At 36.0% G+C, this 19,248-nt stretch overlaps 1 protein-coding gene across 2 annotated transcripts in view; it reads left to right on the top strand.

The window, feature by feature from the left end:
• PIK3C2A (phosphatidylinositol-4-phosphate 3-kinase catalytic subunit type 2 alpha) overlaps window positions 1–19,248 on the top strand; it is a 51,431-nt gene that overhangs the window by 17,391 nt on the left and 14,792 nt on the right. For both annotated transcript variants that reach the window (XM_065839484.2, XM_065839486.2), the window contains exons 4-19: window positions 743–900; window positions 3,802–3,922; window positions 4,585–4,696; window positions 5,017–5,096; window positions 5,201–5,264; window positions 7,747–7,890; window positions 10,096–10,135; window positions 10,222–10,435; window positions 10,525–10,647; window positions 12,244–12,411; window positions 15,533–15,641; window positions 16,381–16,523; window positions 17,205–17,393; window positions 17,860–17,953; window positions 18,220–18,314; window positions 18,634–18,814. In XM_065839484.2, coding sequence (XP_065695556.1) covers window positions 743–900; window positions 3,802–3,922; window positions 4,585–4,696; window positions 5,017–5,096; window positions 5,201–5,264; window positions 7,747–7,890; window positions 10,096–10,135; window positions 10,222–10,435; window positions 10,525–10,647; window positions 12,244–12,411; window positions 15,533–15,641; window positions 16,381–16,523; window positions 17,205–17,393; window positions 17,860–17,953; window positions 18,220–18,314; window positions 18,634–18,814 — 2,035 coding nt within the window. The remainder of the gene's footprint in view (window positions 1–742; window positions 901–3,801; window positions 3,923–4,584; window positions 4,697–5,016; window positions 5,097–5,200; window positions 5,265–7,746; window positions 7,891–10,095; window positions 10,136–10,221; window positions 10,436–10,524; window positions 10,648–12,243; window positions 12,412–15,532; window positions 15,642–16,380; window positions 16,524–17,204; window positions 17,394–17,859; window positions 17,954–18,219; window positions 18,315–18,633; window positions 18,815–19,248) is intronic.

Below are 19,248 nucleotides of genomic sequence, written 5' to 3'. Positions count from 1 at the left end.
TACCCTTTTGGGTTTGTTTTGATTTTTTCTCTCATGCTGTTTTCAGAAATTGTGATGATGAAATAGATGACTATTATAGAAGGGTTCTGTTCTTAATCTCCTGTAATACTGCTTTAATGATGGCAGATGGTTGTTAAATTATTTTATCTACATTAAACAGCGGAAAATTAAAAACAGCTATCAAAGTACTGTGTATTCATTACTAGGTGAATGCTTTATTGTTTGTGTCCTAAAGAAAAGCATTTCTGTTAACTTAGGCCTCTTTCTCAACTTCCACAACTTGGAATAACTACCTTCTGCATAGTATCTAAGTTCAGATTAGACTTCCAAAAGTTAAAAACATGTGAAGAATTCTGTGGTGTGTTACACATAAAATAAATCACCCTTTTCAAAACTTATTTTTAGCTAATGCCATGGATTAGCTTTTTAAAAACTGGTTTAGAGCTTATCTTTGACAGAAGCTAGATATGTCTTGTAAGCATTGACCTATTAAGTATTTTAAGCTTTGTGGAAAACCTGCCTAATTATAAGCTAGAGTTTTTTCCCTCTGTAACTACTACTTGTATAATTATTGTTGGCAGTGTTCTGTACAGAGTACAGAAATTAAATGGTGTTTCGCACATACAGTTTAGGTAGAGAGCAAAAGGTAGTCTTTACTGTTCTGCCTTGTGATTATTACCATGCTTTGCTTTTGTCTTAGACTTACCCATTGCAATGTTTCATAAACCTTCTCTACTTACAGATTGAGGACCAAGTTTCCGTACACTAATCAGCAGACAAATCCAGGCTTTGTGCTGAGTCCAGTCATGCTGCAAAGAAATATAAGTGGGGAGAGTGCCAGTATCAAGGTTTCTATAGAAATCGAGGAATTCCAGCAACCAGTAACTTTTACGTGTGATGGTATGTTTCTGCTTTTTAAATTGGAGCTTGCTTGTAAGACTTGCAGTGGTGGTTTAAGATTGTACGCTCAGTCTAGGCCAAAGGCTTTCAGTTTTTGTAATCCCTAGGTGTCAGGTATGTGGATTGCTTGTGGGGAATGTGGAAAAAGTAACTGAAGAAAGAACTTAATTCTGGGTCAGTGCCTCCATCAGAAAATATTTAGAAGCCAACAAAGTGAAACATTTTTTTTTAAAAAAGAAAAGCCAAGCAAACCAAAAGCACTATTTCATCCATGTCTGAGAATGTTAAAACAATTTTTCAAGATTGACCTACTTTGTGGTAGTTGAGGGAACGATGGCACCAGGACTGAGATTCTTAACTTCTAATTTTTTATTTCAACAGTATTAACATGTTTAAATAAACTCTTCAGGCTATCTAAAAATTTAGACAACTTGTTTTTAAGAATAAACACTGAAACCATCTGTTACTTGACTTCAATATATGCTTATAAACACAAACACTAAAAAAATACTGTTGCGCTGTGCCACAACTATCTGGCCCAGTTTTGTGGGTAACCAGGAGTATTGACTTGAGGTGGAACTACTAGGTTTGCCTTGTTCTTGCACATAAATTCATATTCTCTGTGCAGTTAAGACTGCACAGATTGTTTGTGTTGAAGGCTGTAACTCTGGATGGTGTCAGCTTCTGGCAGTTCTTCATGATAAAATAACTGATAATAAATTGCCTCAGGAGCAACTTAATTTTTAGCCTTTATACTGCTGTAGTGTCTTGGCCCCTGTGAAGGTTCCCATTCCTAGACTGTGTCACCTGATAGTGGGTCTGTGCTGTAGTGTGTTCTTATCATTTGGGTCTCTCTATAACAGTGTAAATGCTTCACAGTGTGCTATTCTCAAAAGATGTGCAGTTGCTTTATTACTCACTTGAACTAGCTGCGCTGCTGGAAAGTGGTCTCAATGGATAAGTGTTTTCGTTATTGATTTGCTGTACCTTATAATTATTCTGCTGTGATTTAATAGTCTTTTGTTAAGAAACTAGATGGACTGTAAGTGTAGCCTAGGGTTTCTGCTCTTCATACTTAAGATTACACTTTACTAATACTTTCCTACAAAAGGCTTTCGTGCCATAATCAAAATGCTATGACTTCAGCTCTTTATTTCTAGGAGTTTTGTGAATACCTTGGAATGTGTTTTGCATTCTAGACTCACATATCTTATTCTTTGTGCTCTCTTCCTCTTTCTGATGCTGAAACTAGTCACAGTTAAACTACTTGTCTTCTGTAGTTAGTAGAAGTTAGTGGTAACTCGTATGTGACTAGTAATAGACATATCTACAGTTACTATCTTCCTTTAATTTCTTCTGGTCTTGGTGAAATTGTTGCATACCTTAGCACTGTAATGCTAGAAGTACTTTAGTATGGCTTCCAGTCCTGTTCAGAAGGAACTGGAGCCTTTCAGTGTTCTGACAACTCGATGTATAGAAAGGACCCAGGAGGGAAACAGGTGAACTTTAGAGCTTATTTGGGTATACCTATTCATTTTGTATTCATTTGTGAGGCTTTACACGGAAGTACAAGTCTCCCTGAGCAATGATTCTGTGTCAGCAAGAAACGGGTCTTCCAAGAAGACAGTGGGGAAAAAGGCGGTGACGTTATCTTTGCGTTACTCCACTAGGCTTTGCAGGACTGGCAGAGCTTTGCCAGTGCAGCTTGTGACTATGGCTCCTAAACTGTTACTGCAGCTTTTTTCTATATCAACCACCAATCAGACTTCTGCTGAAGGTAGTACAACAGTTTCAGTCTAGATCAATAACAACTTAAACAGTCTTAATAATGAGTTGAATAGCATTTCTGAATTCATACTTATCATTCTTTGTTCTTAAATTCCATATCCTCATTCTTCATATGCTATCAAATACCTGTATGCTTGTAATAATCAGGGTTTGGGGATAATTGGGAAAGTCCTGAGAGGGGAGGGGAAGAAACACAAACAACAAAAAACTATGAAGGTACTGATGGAGAAATAAATTCTTTTATACAGTGTTTTTTACAGAATTTTGAGGCACTTAGTGACATTGTTTGCAAATTATTTAAAGAGGAAGATCAGAAACTATGAGTGAGGGGTGGAGAGCATTTTATACTTAAAACATTTGTGGTATTAAAACATAGCCATGTATTTTCCATTAGTGACAGCTGGTGGCTGTGTGAAAATAGATTTTGGGTTTGACTGGGATTATTTCTTTTGCTGTGTAGTTGCTGGATGGAAAAGAGACTGTTTTCAAAAAAGCGTCTGGAGCCTGATGTGGAAGTACCAGTAGTTAGGAACTGCTTTTTGCAAAGTCCTGGTGATGCTTACTGAAACCTGATCTGTACAATGTGGAAACAGCCCTAGATATATGGAAGGGGAAAAGAAAAAAGGACTTTCAGTAGGATTTGCCTCTGCTACAGCTGATACTCCCTCAAAAGCAAAACAAATAGGGAAGTTCCATCTTGGACTCTTCAGCTAATGATTTTTAAACTTGAAGCAGCTCTGGGATCACTTAGCTATTTGAAGCCTTTGCTAAATAAGTAAATTTTATATTTAATAAAAAGCTATCCTCATTTAAAAACTCCTGGAAAACAGACTGCAGATGGTTTTTGTACTTTTGGTCAAGTGACTATACTGTATTTTAATTTTAAAAGGATTTATTGAGTTCTTAAACTACAGACAGGTTTTACAAGATGCCTTTCTTGGGGCAGGGGGAGGGGAAGTGAAGATCTCAAACTATAACATTTAGGACATTATAGAAGCATAAGAGTTTTCCCTATTGGTATGAAATAAATTTCATTTAAAAACTATAATTTGTGAGTGGATATTCTTTGCTATAGATTTATATTTAACTTTCAGATGTAATTTCTTTGAACAGTGAGTTCCCCTGTTGAGCTTATAATAATGCAGGCACTTTGCTGGGTGCATGATGACTTAAATGAAGTGGACATTGGCAGCTACATCCTGAAGGTCTGTGGCCAAGAAGAAGTTTTACAGAAGTAAGCAGACTCTTTTTCATTAATATTTAACTTCATGGGTTTTTATGGCAGTTACTGGAAAGCATGTCTTTAGCAATTAAGTGTGGGAAAGCAGAAACCTTAAACAGAGGAGAGTCACGCTTTGCACAGAGATCAGTAGTCTTTAGAGTTGTTCTGGGATACAGCAAAGTAGGTTCTCAACAGCTTCCTAGAAATCTGTCCTAATCTGCCATCTGTTGTGTTGAATGTAAACAGTTTTTTACATATGCAGGTTTCTAGAGCATTTCTGTAGACAGATGTTGTAGTTTCCAGCTGTTTTTCAAATCCCAGCAACCAGGAAAAAAAAATCTACTGATAAATACTAATAGTCTGAAGTAACCTCCAGGTTTTTGTCGCATTTTTTCTTTTCTTTTTTTTTTCAAAACTAATGGTTTAAAAATCCTTGTTACTTTTGTGGGTTAGAATATTTGGTTTCATTTTCAGCTACAGTAGTTCAGCAAAAGTATAGGTATCTGTAATAGTACACTTAAACTTCTGTGGAAATAAAAATCAGATCAAAAGTATGATGTGGAGGTTGATTCACCATTTCCTTATTTTGAGCCAACAGGTTGCCTTAAATATGTGATTTTTCTTAAAAGCACTGCATATTTTCGGTGTGACTATAGCTTTCTTTTGTTTAACAGTAAGCACTGCATAGGAAGTCACGAGTATATTCAGAACTGTCGGAAGTGGGACACAGAAATCAAGCTGCAGCTTTTGACCCATAGTGTAATATGCAGAGATCTGGCACGAACAGTAAGTACCTCCTAAACTGCAGCAGCAGTATAAATCAAGATATTGAGGATTTGCATCAGAGTTGGTCGATCTGAAGTGTAACCTTTTTATGTGATTAACAAATTATATGTCTGATTGGTGTTGGGACTTGTGGTGTTGTACTAAGACGAAATGAAATACGTACTAAGTTTTTGCAAGGCAAATAAATATGGATCATCTGTCTTACTAGACCAAGTACTACAGCTGGAAAAATACTGCGAACATTTGTGCTAAACTTGAAAACGGTATTATGAACTATAGAAAGGTGAGAACTGGACTTAATATCTAGTATTTTATTGCAGGAAGATGATGACAGAACACCCCTACATCTAACCAAACACCTCTACAAAGTAGAAAAGCCTTTCAGAGAACCTATTATAAGGTAATATTACATGGTTATTTTAGTAATCAAGCCTAGTGCTGCATTTCTGACCAAGGTTATGTTATCTTCATGCACTTACATTCAATATTTACAATTTCTTGCAGATCTTCTATTGAAGAGCTTCTTGATGTGTATCACAAGCAAGTTAACATAGCTCTTAGAAATGAGGTAAGGGAATTGTAAATTATTGCTGAACCAAAGGTAGCATGAGAAAGTTGGAAAAAAACTAGCAGGTATTCTTGGGGAAACTGAGATCTGAATAAGCTGACAAATATAAATTTGGAGTAATGGATTATATTGCTTTTCTGCCTAGCTTTTCTTGCAAACTAATTATTACCTTATTGTCACAACTAGAAATGTATCTTCCAAGTCCTAGGGTGCAAAATAACCTTTTCCTCAAAAGCGCTGGAAGAGACTGTTCATTTGGGGGAATAGGGAAAAGGTCTGAATCCTGACCACATCATTTGTCAGCCATGGATGAAATATTGGTAACAGACAAAAAACTGCACGAAAGTGAGCAATAATAGTTGTGTACAATGGGAGTTACAGCTAAAGCATGTTTAGAACATATGAGTAAGTTTTACACGAAGTGTAGTAACATCTTATTCTGCACTGTTGAATTAAGTTAAATACACTGTCAAAAGCACTGTTGCTGTTAGTGTGTGATAGGTAGCTTTAAACAGCTTGCATGGGGAGTAATTTCCCAAATGCAAAAGCTACCCGAATATAACCTGCTTTACTAATTTCTAAAAGGAAAAGCTTAGTTTAACTCCTGATAGTGATGTGGCTTGGAGACTTAAATTCTCAAACATTAGTTAACTATGTTTCTTGAACAGTTTCTATAAGAACAGTTGTGAAATGAATGAATTAATTACAATATTTTTCATTTCCATTGTTTGTTTACCTCTCTAGTAAGTGTTTGTTTACCTCTCAAGTGCAGCTTTGAACAAGCTGATGTCTGCTATTTACATATTTTCTTAATGTTATTTAATCCCCTTAATGGTGATTCACCATGCTCTCAAGGGTAGCTTTGAACACAATATTTTCATAGAAGAGCAAGATGTTACCGCTCTTTGATATGGTGTTTTTGTTGCTTTGCTCTTGCAGCTGCTTCAGCTTGTTAAATAGTGGTTTCACAGGCTGGCGAATGCAAAACATCTCAATTCAGGCTTATGTTCTACTCTTTCTATAGTCTTTTGGAGGATGGGAGGTGTAGCTTGTGGGTGTTGATGATTAGGTTTGAATATCAGCAGTTGCTGCCTTTGAAATTTTTTTTCTCCCTGAAGTGGACTCCTGTACATATTCAGTAGCTGAAGCTTGCTAATCAAAGTGAAGCAGGGTGATGTGTAAATAACTTGTTTATAGCCTTTGACTTAACGTTGTTGGACACTTTAAAAGTTAGCTATTGTCTTTTTGAGATTAATTTGAGAATCTATGAGAGAAATCGTGGAAATTTTCCTTTTCATGTGCCAAAACAGCTGCTATTGTCTTTAAAGTGTTAGCTTTGGAAGCGTGGATTAAATATTTACAATGTCTTCTGACTTCTATAGTTATTTTCTTACCAGGACAAAGTTAATTGTTGCTAGATAACTCCCAATCCCAAAACTTTTTGATTCAAATGGCTTCCTTGCTATCCATTTGTAGGAAGGTTATGAGAACTTTCTGGTGGTCTGGGGAAGTGGAGATTGGGAATCAGTTTACATTTTGCCAAGAGGCTGTTAAACTAATCTCTCTTACCTAGTTGTAAATGCTCGTAAGTGACTGTCAAAGAAACCTATACATAAAGCCTTTAAAAAGTAAAGTTCTTTTGAAGCAAATCTTATTGATTTTCTACATGTGTTCTTTAAAATTGGATGAAGATTTTGCTTATATTTAAAAAAGACTTCAAGAAAGCTAGGATTATTTAGATGTAAATTATGTCTTCTATTTCAAGAGACAAATGAAGGGAATATTAGGAGCATCTCAACTTTGTCTTAAGCAGCCTACCAGCATTTTCGTTCTCTGATAAGAAGCTGATCTGCTAGTTTCAAAAAAGATTCCTGATAAGTGTGCAATCCACTTCCTTTCCTTCTTCAAGATGACAGCTTGCAGTTGCTTCATCTGGAAGAACCATTTAAATTAATTAATATGCAAGACAAAAATTGTCACAAACTGTTTTCGAAAGTACATCAAAGTGAAGTTAAGTTCCATTATGGAAGCCATACTGCAGTGTAAGTATAATGTGTTTAAGAGGCCTGAAATTGAAACACTGCCTCTGTAGCATTCCTTCCTCACACTAATTTAATATCCTTTTTTGAACTACACTTTTTTATGCCATGAGGGAATTTGAGCTTAAGATCTCATTAGAAAGTACTTGTCTGCCTACAAATTAATAGAAAAATAATTGGAAATCTTCTAATGCGTCCCAGAACACCATTCTAAAATCCATGCTACTCCTGTGATTTTGGCATTGATAACTGAGCTATAAGGAAGTTCGCAATACTGAGGTTTTTGTTCAGTCAAATAGTTACACTGCAGTTTAATGTAACCAAGAGATGCGTCCCATAATGACATTTTCTTGGCAATTCATTCTGGGAAAAAAAAATTAAAGCAATACTGAGTTTCGCAATTGTGATCAGATCTATCTGTTCTTTCATACATTCCTCATTAGAACCGGCATAAAGCAGTAGATCATGTAATTAAGACTGTCAGAAAAATCTGTTCTACATTGGATTGTGTAGAGACTCCTGCAATAACGGAATCAGTGAAGAAGCTAAGGAGGGCTGTTAATCTTCCAAGGACTAAAAATGCTGAGGTAAACTTTCACGCTATAAATTGCGTTCTGAGATACGCTTTTTAACATTGATAAATATTATTTCATAATCTTTGGTAGTTGCAAATACCAGCAACAGTTAAATCGGGGTTGTGGGATTTTTTTATTTTGCTGGGTATCTTCCATTTATTTTAATATCTCTTTGCTGTTAATGCATTTATGACTTGCTCTTGAAATCCTTTCCTGTTCTAAATAGTGACTTTTAAAACTAGTTTTTGAATCCTGTTTTCTGGTTCTGTAACCTACAGACTTGTGTCACAGCAGATACAACCAGCTCATACCCTCTAAAGTCAATGCAGTTATGCTTGAAAGAGGAATTCACATCATGTATTTTCTGTGCAGTACTTACGTGAATAGCAATGGCATCTTAAAACTTTTAACAGTTCATGCTTCTGCATTCCTGAGCATACGGACAAAAATAAAAATCTCTAAGCACAGATTTTGATGATCAAACTGCCTTTCAATGAACAGTTCACTTAAGTAGAATTGGTCTCAAGTCGTGTTGTCCAAAACAGTCATTAAATGGAGACGTGTGCAATTAAAAAAGCTAAATTCTTTTGTAATGCTAATTCTGTTGTCCTGCTGCCTTATTACATTGGCAACGTATGTGCTGTTCTGTTCAATTTCAGCTTCTTCAGTTCAATTATATATTTGTAATACTGAACAGAAGTCTTGCAAAATGCAGGGACCAAATCAATATAGTTGTCATGAGAACTAAAATTCTTGCAGGGAAATACAGAAGACATATTAAGAAAACCTATTGAAAAGCAGCATATAAGATATTTCTTCAGTGTTTACTTTTTGGTAGGAGAAAGCTGTGGAAATAATTAGATTACAGTGTTAATATAACTTCCAAAAAGAATGCTATTCCAGCAGAATTTGAAAAAGGTACTTTCTATCAGTAAAATCCTGCAATTCTGTCATGAAGATATATGTTTTAAGCCATTGTATAGCAAGGCATATGGGATTCCTTTCAGCAATGAAATAGTTGTAAAGATTGGAGCCAGTTGCATCTAAAATGTATGTAAGATATTGTTTGATTTTTTTTTTTTTTTTTCTTTTCCCACCCCCTTAAAGTAGCTGTTTTATGGTTGGAAGAAGTGGCCAAGAAGTGAAAGAAACCAGTAGATTGTCAAGTAGAAAATTACACGTGTAGTGCTGTTTCAATGGTTTGGCGTCCTGTCATCCAAAAGTACTTGGACTACTTGACAAGTACGGTGGAGACATACAGCAGCTTTTCTGAAAGGAGGAAAAAGATGTGATTTTTATTTTATCCCACAACAGCCCTCCCCTGGGTTTCTGTGTGTTTTTTTTGTTTGTTTTTTTATAAGAACGTGAAGTTTTTTGGTAGTTAAAATTTAATGTTGACAAGATGCTCAATTAATACACTAAAAGTGTAAGAAAAGCTTTAATTCTTCTCCAGCAGTTGTGGCAAGTTACTTAGACTTTGTCTGAAGTATTAGGAATTCACTGGGTTTTGTTCTTGATTCACAAACTTAGTTTTGATTAAAAGTTTTAGTTTTATTAGAAGTTGAATTTGGCATGGAACCCTTCCTGATTAGAAGGGACTAAATTTTCATTATTTGTTTGTCACCTTTTGGCTTCAACAGTGTCCTTGTTGAGACTAGACATTGCTGTAATGCTGTATCACATGCAAACACAGCAGATAGGATGAAATGCCAGTACTTGCTGTTCAGTTTTCTCAGTTGTTTAATGTTTGGGCTTTTTTCATTCCGTAAATTTATAGTAACTCCCCTTACAGAAGATACCTTAACTAATGCCACAAACAAAACTGTTGTTCAGACATTAATTACTGGGTAATAGAACTAACAGTTTCTGCTTTCATGCATAACAGTCCTGACTGAGCTTTATGTCTACCCAGAGAAGCTTGAGTATCCTGAGCAATATTATAATGTACTTTGTCTTTTAGGAGTTGATAAAGGCTGTCAAAGTAGTTGTGACTTGACAAAACATGAGCTTTTGAACTTGGTGAATAGTTGCTGTGTGTAATGAAAATTGTGATGCTGTCAGTTAAATCTTGAACAACTTTGAGTAAAAAGATGTGTGTTAAATCTAAACATGGGCCTAATTCAGATGTTTCATAATGTCTGTACAAGATACTGAAGAGCAACAGAAAATTAATACGCATTTCTTGGTACTGAAATTTTCTCATACTTTACTGTGTAGGTATCCTTAAAATGCGATGACATGAACCAGAGCTCATCTGGTGAGTAAAGTTTTTCAATTTTATTTAAAAACTACTTTCAGGTTGCTGTTTAGGAAGATGTGCATTAAAGATAAATTGTAATTTAGGTTCACTGCAGCCTGAAAACCCTCTGAAAGTGAGTATAGACCAGTTAACAAGAGCAGTTGAGGCCCTTCTGCAACTCCACGTGAATTCATGTAGCAGTTCTGCAGCGGTTTCTCCCAAGGATAGTAGGAGCACTAAGGAAGCATGGACTGCCACAGAACATCTCCAGTTCACAGTATTTGCTGCGCATGGAATTTCTTCTAGTTGGGTATCAAAGTGAGTAACTTATTAAAATTGTTGTAAAATTGTAAAATTCATCCTGTTATAGATTTGTTTGTTTAATTTACTTTCTTTTCCTTGCCTAGCTATGAAAAATACTACTTGATTTGTTCTCTGACCCATAATGGAAAAGATCTGTTTAAACCTGTTCAGTCCAAGAAGGTTGGCACATACAAGAACTTCTTCTACTTGATTAAATGGGATGAACTGTAAGTGATTTTAGCATGTTAAAACTCACAATAATATTTTGTTTTAGCTAGTACTTAGCTGGCTGCTGAATACAGTCATTCAAGTAATTCTTGCTTCCGATTCCATTTGAAGAGTTGAAAGAACAATGCATGAGACTTGCTGACAAAATCAGAAATATTTTTCCAAATTATATTTCACTACTCATTTTAAAAGTGGGAATGGAAATGCTGGACTAGTGCTCTGTGCTAACGTGTTTGTCTAACACAAATATAAGGAGCTAGGAAGGTCCATAGCATTCCTTGTAATGGGAACAGCTTGTGCTTCTTAAAGAAGGATGAATTAAGTTTGCTTATAAGCAGTGCTCAAATTATGTGAATAGCAAGAAAAAGCAACTCCATTTTGCTAACATCAATGCTGAGTTTTTAAAAAATACGTTGTAACAACTTTGTATCTGAATTGAAACATCTAATTTAGATTATTTCTATAAAGAGAGCAAATGAGTAAGTGCTTAAGAGTATCTGTCTCGAGCATATGAAAATGTCTGGTTTGAGCTACTACAGTTTCTCTTTTGGGGCAGGGGAAGAGGTAGAAAGGAAGAACAGAGGGCATAAGAGTAGAAATAAGGAGAGGGTGGCAGGTAGAATCTGATAACTGAGAGGGAAAAATAATTTTAATTATCTATGCACAGCTTATTCTTTTCCAGTTCATAGTTATCAGACAGCCTGTCATAACTGGAGCTTCAGGTAAGCTCCATGTTGCCCTGTATCTATTTTCCTGACACTTTTTAAAGGTCAGAGAGGCTCTGGGGAAGACCCTGAAAGTCTAGAGACAAATTATTGTAGACCAGGAATGAGAGTTTCAGGTTCTAGAATAGCTGCCTTCAGAGACTACTCCAACCACTTTTTTTTTCTCTCCTGATGATGTAAGGTATTAATTGTCAGATCTTTTGCTAGCAAGTACTAGTGTATTACAGTGAAAGATGTGTTAGTTTGCTTATAAGCTGCTTAATAGAGTTGTAGTGTTTTATAGTGTAATTGGCGTAGTAATACACTGTGATAACTTCTATTACAGAATGATATTTTGGCGTATTACAGAAAATAAAATTAAAACTTTAAGCAGTAAAAACGGTCTAACCAAAAATCTGACTTTGATTTGCTCAATGAGGCATATACTCAGCTGCTTTCTTTGTGGATGCTGCTTTTGTACCATTTGAGTGTAGCTTTCAGTAGCTCTTAATAAATTGGAAACTATTGTCTGACACTAAATCTGAGAGGAGGCAGCTAACATTAAATGGTATGTGTTCTCATAGTGAGTGGAGTGGGAAGACTGGTTATGCTGGACAGTGTTGTTCTGTGTAAGGAATGTGATTTAATAGACAAAGATTTAAAAGCACTGTTCCAAATCTGGCTACAGTGCAGAAGTGTAATTTAGCAGGTTTTGTAAACTATTGCTATGGGAGATGAAGTGGAGTGACATTTCAAGGAAATGTAACACTTGTTCTTCAATGTTAATTAACTTGTTGAAGCAAAGAGGCATCAGCTGGTTATATGGATAAGCCTGTAAGTGACCAACAACTGTCTGTCCTCTGACTTAATTTCAATCCTTTTATTTCACAGAATAATTTTCCCTATCCAGATTTCACAGCTGCCTTTGGAATCAGTCTTATGTCTGACTTTGTTTGGAATCCTAAATCAAAGTAGTGGGAGTTCTCCTGATTCAAATAAGCAGAGAAAAGGCCCAGAAATTTTGGGTCAGGTTTCTCTACCTCTTTTTGATTTTAGGCGGTAAGTATCCAAAATATGGGTAAGACTATTAATATGATTTACTCTATATAAAGCTTACTCCATTCCCATAACTCTAGAAACTGCTTCTTTGCTACTGAGTGTAGTAGGCTATGATAAAGGTAAGAATTGTAAACTATATTGCTAAGGAAATAATATCTTCGGTTAAATAGGGTACAAAACATGGTCCTGTGGTGTAGTATTTCCATCTAACTGGCTGAAAAATCTTACCTGCTGGAGGAAGTTGAATATTGTTAGGATGAAATCAGTTTTATTTGCAGGAACATGTGCCAAGAGGTCACATTAGTAGCACCTGTTTCTAAGTATGCAGCAGTTAAGTACGTAAGCATAACTCAAGTTGTCCTTTGAGGAATCCACTGACGTTTGGGTGTTGCCCTGTAAGTCATATGCAGTTATAGTGTCTGCAGGTGTCACTGTCTACTGAACTGGAAACCTCCCCATCTGCTGAAAGAGCGTGGTCTTGGTAGGTGGCCTTTCATGAATTCTAGTGTCGGAAGATTTAAAAGTACATTATATTTGTTACAAGCAGTTCCAGCAGCGTTCACATAGCTTAGTGGGTGAAGTGCAAACAGCCAGTTCTCAGCCAGTTAATGAGCCATGATGACAGAGAATGCAACTTGCAAAAGAAAGTGTTCACAACAAGCCTTGGATTCAGCGGAAATAGTGTCCAGTGCAATACAAACCAGGACAGAATCCTGACACCAGGTAAACAATGTGCTACACTTCTATCATGTCACTGGGAAAGCATTTTTGCCTTAAAACTGTCTTAAGATAGGAAAGAATAGCTCTTTTCTTAACCCAGGACTGTTTGTAGAGCAAAATATGTTGATGACCCCAATTTTTGAAAGTGAGACACCTTTAAGGTCTAAAATATTCCAAAGTACTATTATTCTTTAGTGGCATCTTTGCCTTGCCTGCAAAGTATTCAATGTTGCATATGTTTCACAAGCTTACATATGCAGGAGCCAAACTGGAGAGTTTATTTTGGATATTTTGGGTTTTTTAGTAGTTTTAAAAATTCCTAAATCTGATAATAGGGTGGTAATATAAAAGCCAGGAAGAGAGTCACAATGCTGTTTTAAAATTGTAGCTGTAGTAGTAGTAGTAGTAGTGCTGTACCTTCAGTAAACTGTTCTGGATTGCCTTGTCCCTGCAACTTTCATTATGATGTGTATTCCAAAACACTCATCACTTGGGTAGCTATTCAGTGAGACATTAACTTGAGTTGAACCGCAGGTGCAAAAATTAGGCATGATGTTGCAGAGGTGATCAAACTATTGTGAAATAGCTTCAGGATTTGTGATTAAGATTTCCTGTTTATGTGTGCCTCTGACTTGTAGGTCTTACTGGAAGCTTAGATTACCTCATTGTCAACTAAGGCTGCAGAAAGTCAACCAAGTCTTTCCTGAACAGTTACATCTATGTATTGCTTATGTCTGTTCCGTGCGGTTTGTGTCGTCTGGTTCTAGATGTGGCTCTACTTGTTCGACTTCCCCTTTTGTATGGTGACAGTTCCAACAGTTTTGGGGTGATTAAGAGTTGAGACTTTCCTGCACTGCAGAGGTGGCTGGCAGCTGCTTTCAGTCTCCGCTGAAACTTGGATTTCTTTTCATGAATGATGCTTACTGCAGCCTTCTGTTTAAATGATACCTTTCAGTATCCTACTTAAATATCACATTTCACAGTATTTGATTAAAAAAATATAGCTTTTGATTTGAATTGCAAATTTATCTTCATGCTGCATTTTCTTCTCATGGTGGTTATTCTGGGGAGAAAACTGTATATTCTGTTTATGCAGAGCACTACAATAGAATGTGTTGTGCTAGGGTTTACTGAATGCCCTGTATGACAGCAGCAGAGATGCTAGTGCTCTAATCCACTTCCAGTCTACATAGATTAAGTCCAGGCCTAGGTAATTAAATATATTGGCTAAATATTCCTGTTACAGCTGAGAATAGCATCAGTAACATGCAGGGGTTAAAACTTATGGCTAACTAAAAGGTCATATATGTGCTTTGAAAGAATCTATAGTCAAATTAAAATCCCTTTAGATTAAGTGTGTGTGGAGCGCCTTAAAATACCTTGTGGATGAGACAGAAGTCTGTGGCAAGTATATTAAACCAGAGAACTATTTAAAAAGAACAAGCTGTTTGGTTATACTTCAGTGGCATGATTTAAGAATTTTTATTGGCATCATGAACTCCCAGTTAATCAATATTTACTTATAAAGAACTGTTCTTTCTTTGAAACAAATAAAAGCCATAAAATATATTTTTAAATATACTAAAGATTTAGCTTTCAAGGAGTCTTCTGAGACTATAGTTTGATTTCTAAAGACCGATAGAAGTTTTCTGTGCCTAACAGAATATATATAACCGATATATGAAATATCCTCAATTGTTCCTTACTGCGATTGGGAATGGTATTAATACGGGGAATAAACTGGCAAATACAAATGTCATCTGATACATGCTTGCGGAATCTAGTAATGCGGAAAGTCCAGGCAAATAGCAGTCTATAATATTGATATGCCTATGTTTTTTTTTTTTTTCTGAGCGCATAAGGAGGTGGCGTGTGTTCAGTTTATTCCTCAGAGGCAAAAATATTCCTTTGCTTCCTTAAGAAGCTCCCCCTTAGGGAGAACCTAATGTAACTGGGTCAGCTGTGTCAGCACTGAACTCTTTCATCTGCCTTTCCCACCTAGAAGTTGTGTGCAGTGTTTTAAAGGGCTTGAAGTACAGAAGACATCCAGTGAAAGAAACAAATTCGTTTGATACTTAATGATCATAATTACATTTTTTTAAGATCTGAACTAAATTGGTTAGTTCAGTTTGATTTCCCGTCATCTTTTCTGAACATGTTGAAATACTCATCATAAGATAAATTATTCTCTGCAGTAGAAACACATACTCAGTTTGAACTATTCTCCTATTATCTTTGCAGTAGAAACATACTCAGTTTGAACTATCCTCGTATACCACGCTCATATTTTGGAATTGTTTCCTTGTAGTGACCATTGATTTTCTTCTAATAGTACTTTAATTGTTAATATTTTGTTGAAGTGAACCATGACACTAATACCTGTCCATGTTTTTTTCCTCAGGTTGTTAACTTGTGGGACAAAGCTCTTGCAACTCTGGACCTCATCACATCCACATCATGTGTCAGGGATGGCCAGTAAGAAAGGAAATATGGAAAGAATAGTATTGCAGGTTATATATAATTCTGACTTGATCTGACTGTTTTGTTTGAGTATTGTGACTTTTACATGAGTGGAAACAGATTAATTAACATTTTGAGAAGAGTGTAAATATTGTGGTCGTGTTTCAAAGCCAATAAAAAATAGTCATTTCTAAGCATTAAGGGCAAGGAATGGAAAGCTGCTGTAAGTGTATACAAGCCAGTTATTGAATCACTCTCTTGAAGAGAAACTGGAGATACCTTAGTAGTATGTGCTATCAGTACTGGGAGAGAACATATTTGAAAATGTATCTATGGAAGTGTATTCTGACATGGGAGTTGTCTAGACCCAAACAATAGCAATTCCAGTTTCTTTACAGAACATAAGCACCTCTCATTCGAAATGCAGAGCCCAAATTTCTCGTGGAAGAGAAGGTGCTGTGTTGGGCATGGCTTAGCAGTCCCCAGACATGGTCAGAGTTGGTGGTTGGGGTGAAACAACTGGTGTGAATTTTAATAGTTCTGTGATTAGTCTCCACTCTAAGCGTTGTCACTGCACTTCTGAGAAGTACTCCAATTAGTGTATTGTGCAACAACACGGTTACAGTACATTTAAGGATCGTATTTATGTAGAAGAATTGAGATGAAAAATTATTCAGGAAACAGTATCTAAAAATTGTTATTTGTGTAGAACTAGAGAGTTCAGATATCTAAACATCTGAGGCTGCTGGAAGAGGGAGCTCTCATATCTATTTTTTTTGTTTTTTTTAGATTGACTTCCCATCCCATGCTTTTGATATTGAATACAAAATTCCCCAAGCTGCAAAGACTACTGTGCATCATTCCATAGAAACATTAGAAAAACCATTGAGAGAACGTCTCCATGCCATTCTCGCAAAAGATAACACTATTGGGTATGTTCATCTGTTTCTAGCTGTGGCCTCTGTGTATATAACAATATGTGGCTAGGTTATGAAATACTTATTTATTCTTAAATTTCCTCAATATTTTCTAGTGTATTTTGAAGACCTGTGGAGACGTAAACTAGAGATTGAATTAAACTTGCAAAATAATGGTGTTGATTTAATAAATGTACTTTTCCATGGCCAGTGTCATAATATTCTCTTGCTCTAAGGTTGCTCCCCTTTTGGCTGCCTGTTATGGATGCCTGTTCCATATTCATAATATTCTCCTGCTCTAAGGTTGCTCCCCTTTTGGCTGCCTGCTATCGATGCCTGTTCCTGCTTGGCAGTTCTTCAGTTCCAGGGAGCAGTGGCAGTTTCAGCAGTGGCTGTTCATATGCCCTGAAAGCTTTTCTGGCAGCCTTTCCCACTTATCTGCACCAAACTAACATTAATATCTTGGTTTACTTCAGATTATACTAAAACTTATTTTTGTCCTGCCCAAATTATAACTTTGAACAACTGTTTCTATAATGCTTGAGGCTTTATTTTGCTTCTCAGTTTGACTTTTGTGGAGGAAATAGCCATTTTATGTGTTAAATTATCTGTATGTATACAGTGACCAGAAGCATTGAGTGTATACAGATGATGGTCTGTAATATGTGTTATAAACTAAAATGCTTTCGTCTGCAGGCTGTCAAAAGAAGATAAAGAATTTTTGTGGGACAAGAGACATTATTGTCATAGACATACCAGTAGCTTACCAAAAATATTGGTTAGTGCCCCTCACTGGGACTGGGCAAGTCTTCCAGAAATATATTCATTACTTCAGCAGTGGCCTCCTTTATCACCCTTGGCTGCACTGGAACTACTTGATTCAAAGTAAGAAAAACAATGTGAATAAGTTCTGTGTGTTTGTTGTGCATTAAATTACCTCTTTCAGTAGAGGATTCTGAATGGCATTCTTGTGGAAAATATTGCTGTATTTCTTGTAGCAAAAGCTAAATTTCCTTAAAGTTTTAAAGAATATATATTTTATTCATGTAGGCTTAACCAAGTCATGTAGTGAAAGAATAGCAAATGTGGTTAGGATTCTGAAATCTAATTTGTGGCAAGAAAGCAAGATATACAGCCAGGCTATCAAGACTGAAGTTTTGAGAGATTAGTATGTTTGTCCTAAACATGCATGTGTTTGTATCTTTGAAGGGCCTCAAAACTGTAGGTTCTGTTGAGCTGTTGAAGACTTTATATTGGTTCCTTTGTATCTAACTGATCTCAAAAAAAAAAAAAAAAAAAAATCCTACATGAACAGAATAAACTTAATGTTGGATTTGTGGTGACTTTCTAGGTTTGCTGATCAGGAAGTACGAAATACAGCTGTCAACTGGATAGAGACATTAAGCGATGATGAGTTAACAGATTTCCTCCCTCAATTTGTGCAAGTAAGATTTTCTCCCTACACTGAAGTTTTGATATTTTTTTTGCTCTTGAAAACCCAAAGGAATTGCTGATTACTAGTAGTAGAAGTGCAATTGCGTGCCTCTATTCTTAATAATCTTAATGCATAGTAGGGAAAACAGTTTGCATAAATAATTCTCTCTGTGTCCTATGGATTCATGGTGATTCTGTCTGTGCATTAGTCATAAAATTTCAGTCTTCATCTAAAATTAAATTCAGACCAAATTCACTAAATTTTCTTTGTATTTAGGCATTGAAGTTTGAAACCTACCTTGACAGTGCTCTTGTCAAATTTCTTTTGGCTCGGGCCCTGGGAAGCGTTCGAGTAGCGCACTACCTATATTGGTAAGATGTTCTTTGTTCCATTGTTCACATAATGTGTTTACTATAAGAATGGTATTTCAAGAAAAAAACACTTTCTTAATATCATCATTCATAAAAATGAATGTTATAAGTGGAGAGTGTACAAAATGTAGATCCTGGTTTTTTTTTCATAAAAAAACTGACGGTACCTCTGAGGCATAAATTTCTCGCCTTTTATATCCTGTATATCAGTAACTTTCAATATATATAGTACTGATTCATTAAAATATTTTAATGTCTTAGTATTGCATTGTTTGCAGTATTTTCCTTAGGAGAATTTAACTGAAATCCTTTATTTCAGGCTTCTTAAGGATACACTATATGATACAAAGTTTGGTGTAAGATACGAGCAAATTCTTGGAGCTTTTCTTTCAGTCTGTGGAAAAAGGCTGAGGGAAGAGCTGGAAAAACAGACCAGGCTCGTGCAGCTTTTTGGAATGGTAGCAGAAAGAGTAAAGCAAACAAGTGGATCTGCTCGACAGGTGTGTGTGTATTTTTAATGTTACTTGGTGACTGAACTGAGTATACCATCAAAACAATCCACTCAACTGTCTCTTTAGTCTAAATTCAGTAAAATGCTATGTAAAATATATAGGCAAATCTATGAATCTATTGCTCAGCATTTTAACAAGTTAATGGCTTAATGAATTTCATGTTTTTTGTCAAATCTGTCATCTGAAACATAAGATTGTGTGAGGTGATAGGGTAAGAAACTGGGATGGATTGTGTACAATAAACTAGAACTGGATATAAACCTATTGCTGCTGAAGAATTATCCCATTATGCAAAAGGACTGGGTATCTGTTTATGTGCGAATACGAATTTACAGTTTGATAGAGTGGGATGCTATCATCTGGTTCAGTAAGAAAAAAACCCACTCAAAACCGAACCACAAACTCGTCATGTGAGTGTTGTA

This window comes from Patagioenas fasciata, chromosome 5, assembly GCF_037038585.1.
Source record: "Patagioenas fasciata isolate bPatFas1 chromosome 5, bPatFas1.hap1, whole genome shotgun sequence".
In the NCBI taxonomy this organism is placed as follows: Eukaryota; Metazoa; Chordata; class Aves; order Columbiformes; family Columbidae; genus Patagioenas; species Patagioenas fasciata.
The sequence above is the reverse complement of the archived record's forward strand: the minus strand, read 5'-3'. Positions and strand labels throughout refer to the sequence as shown.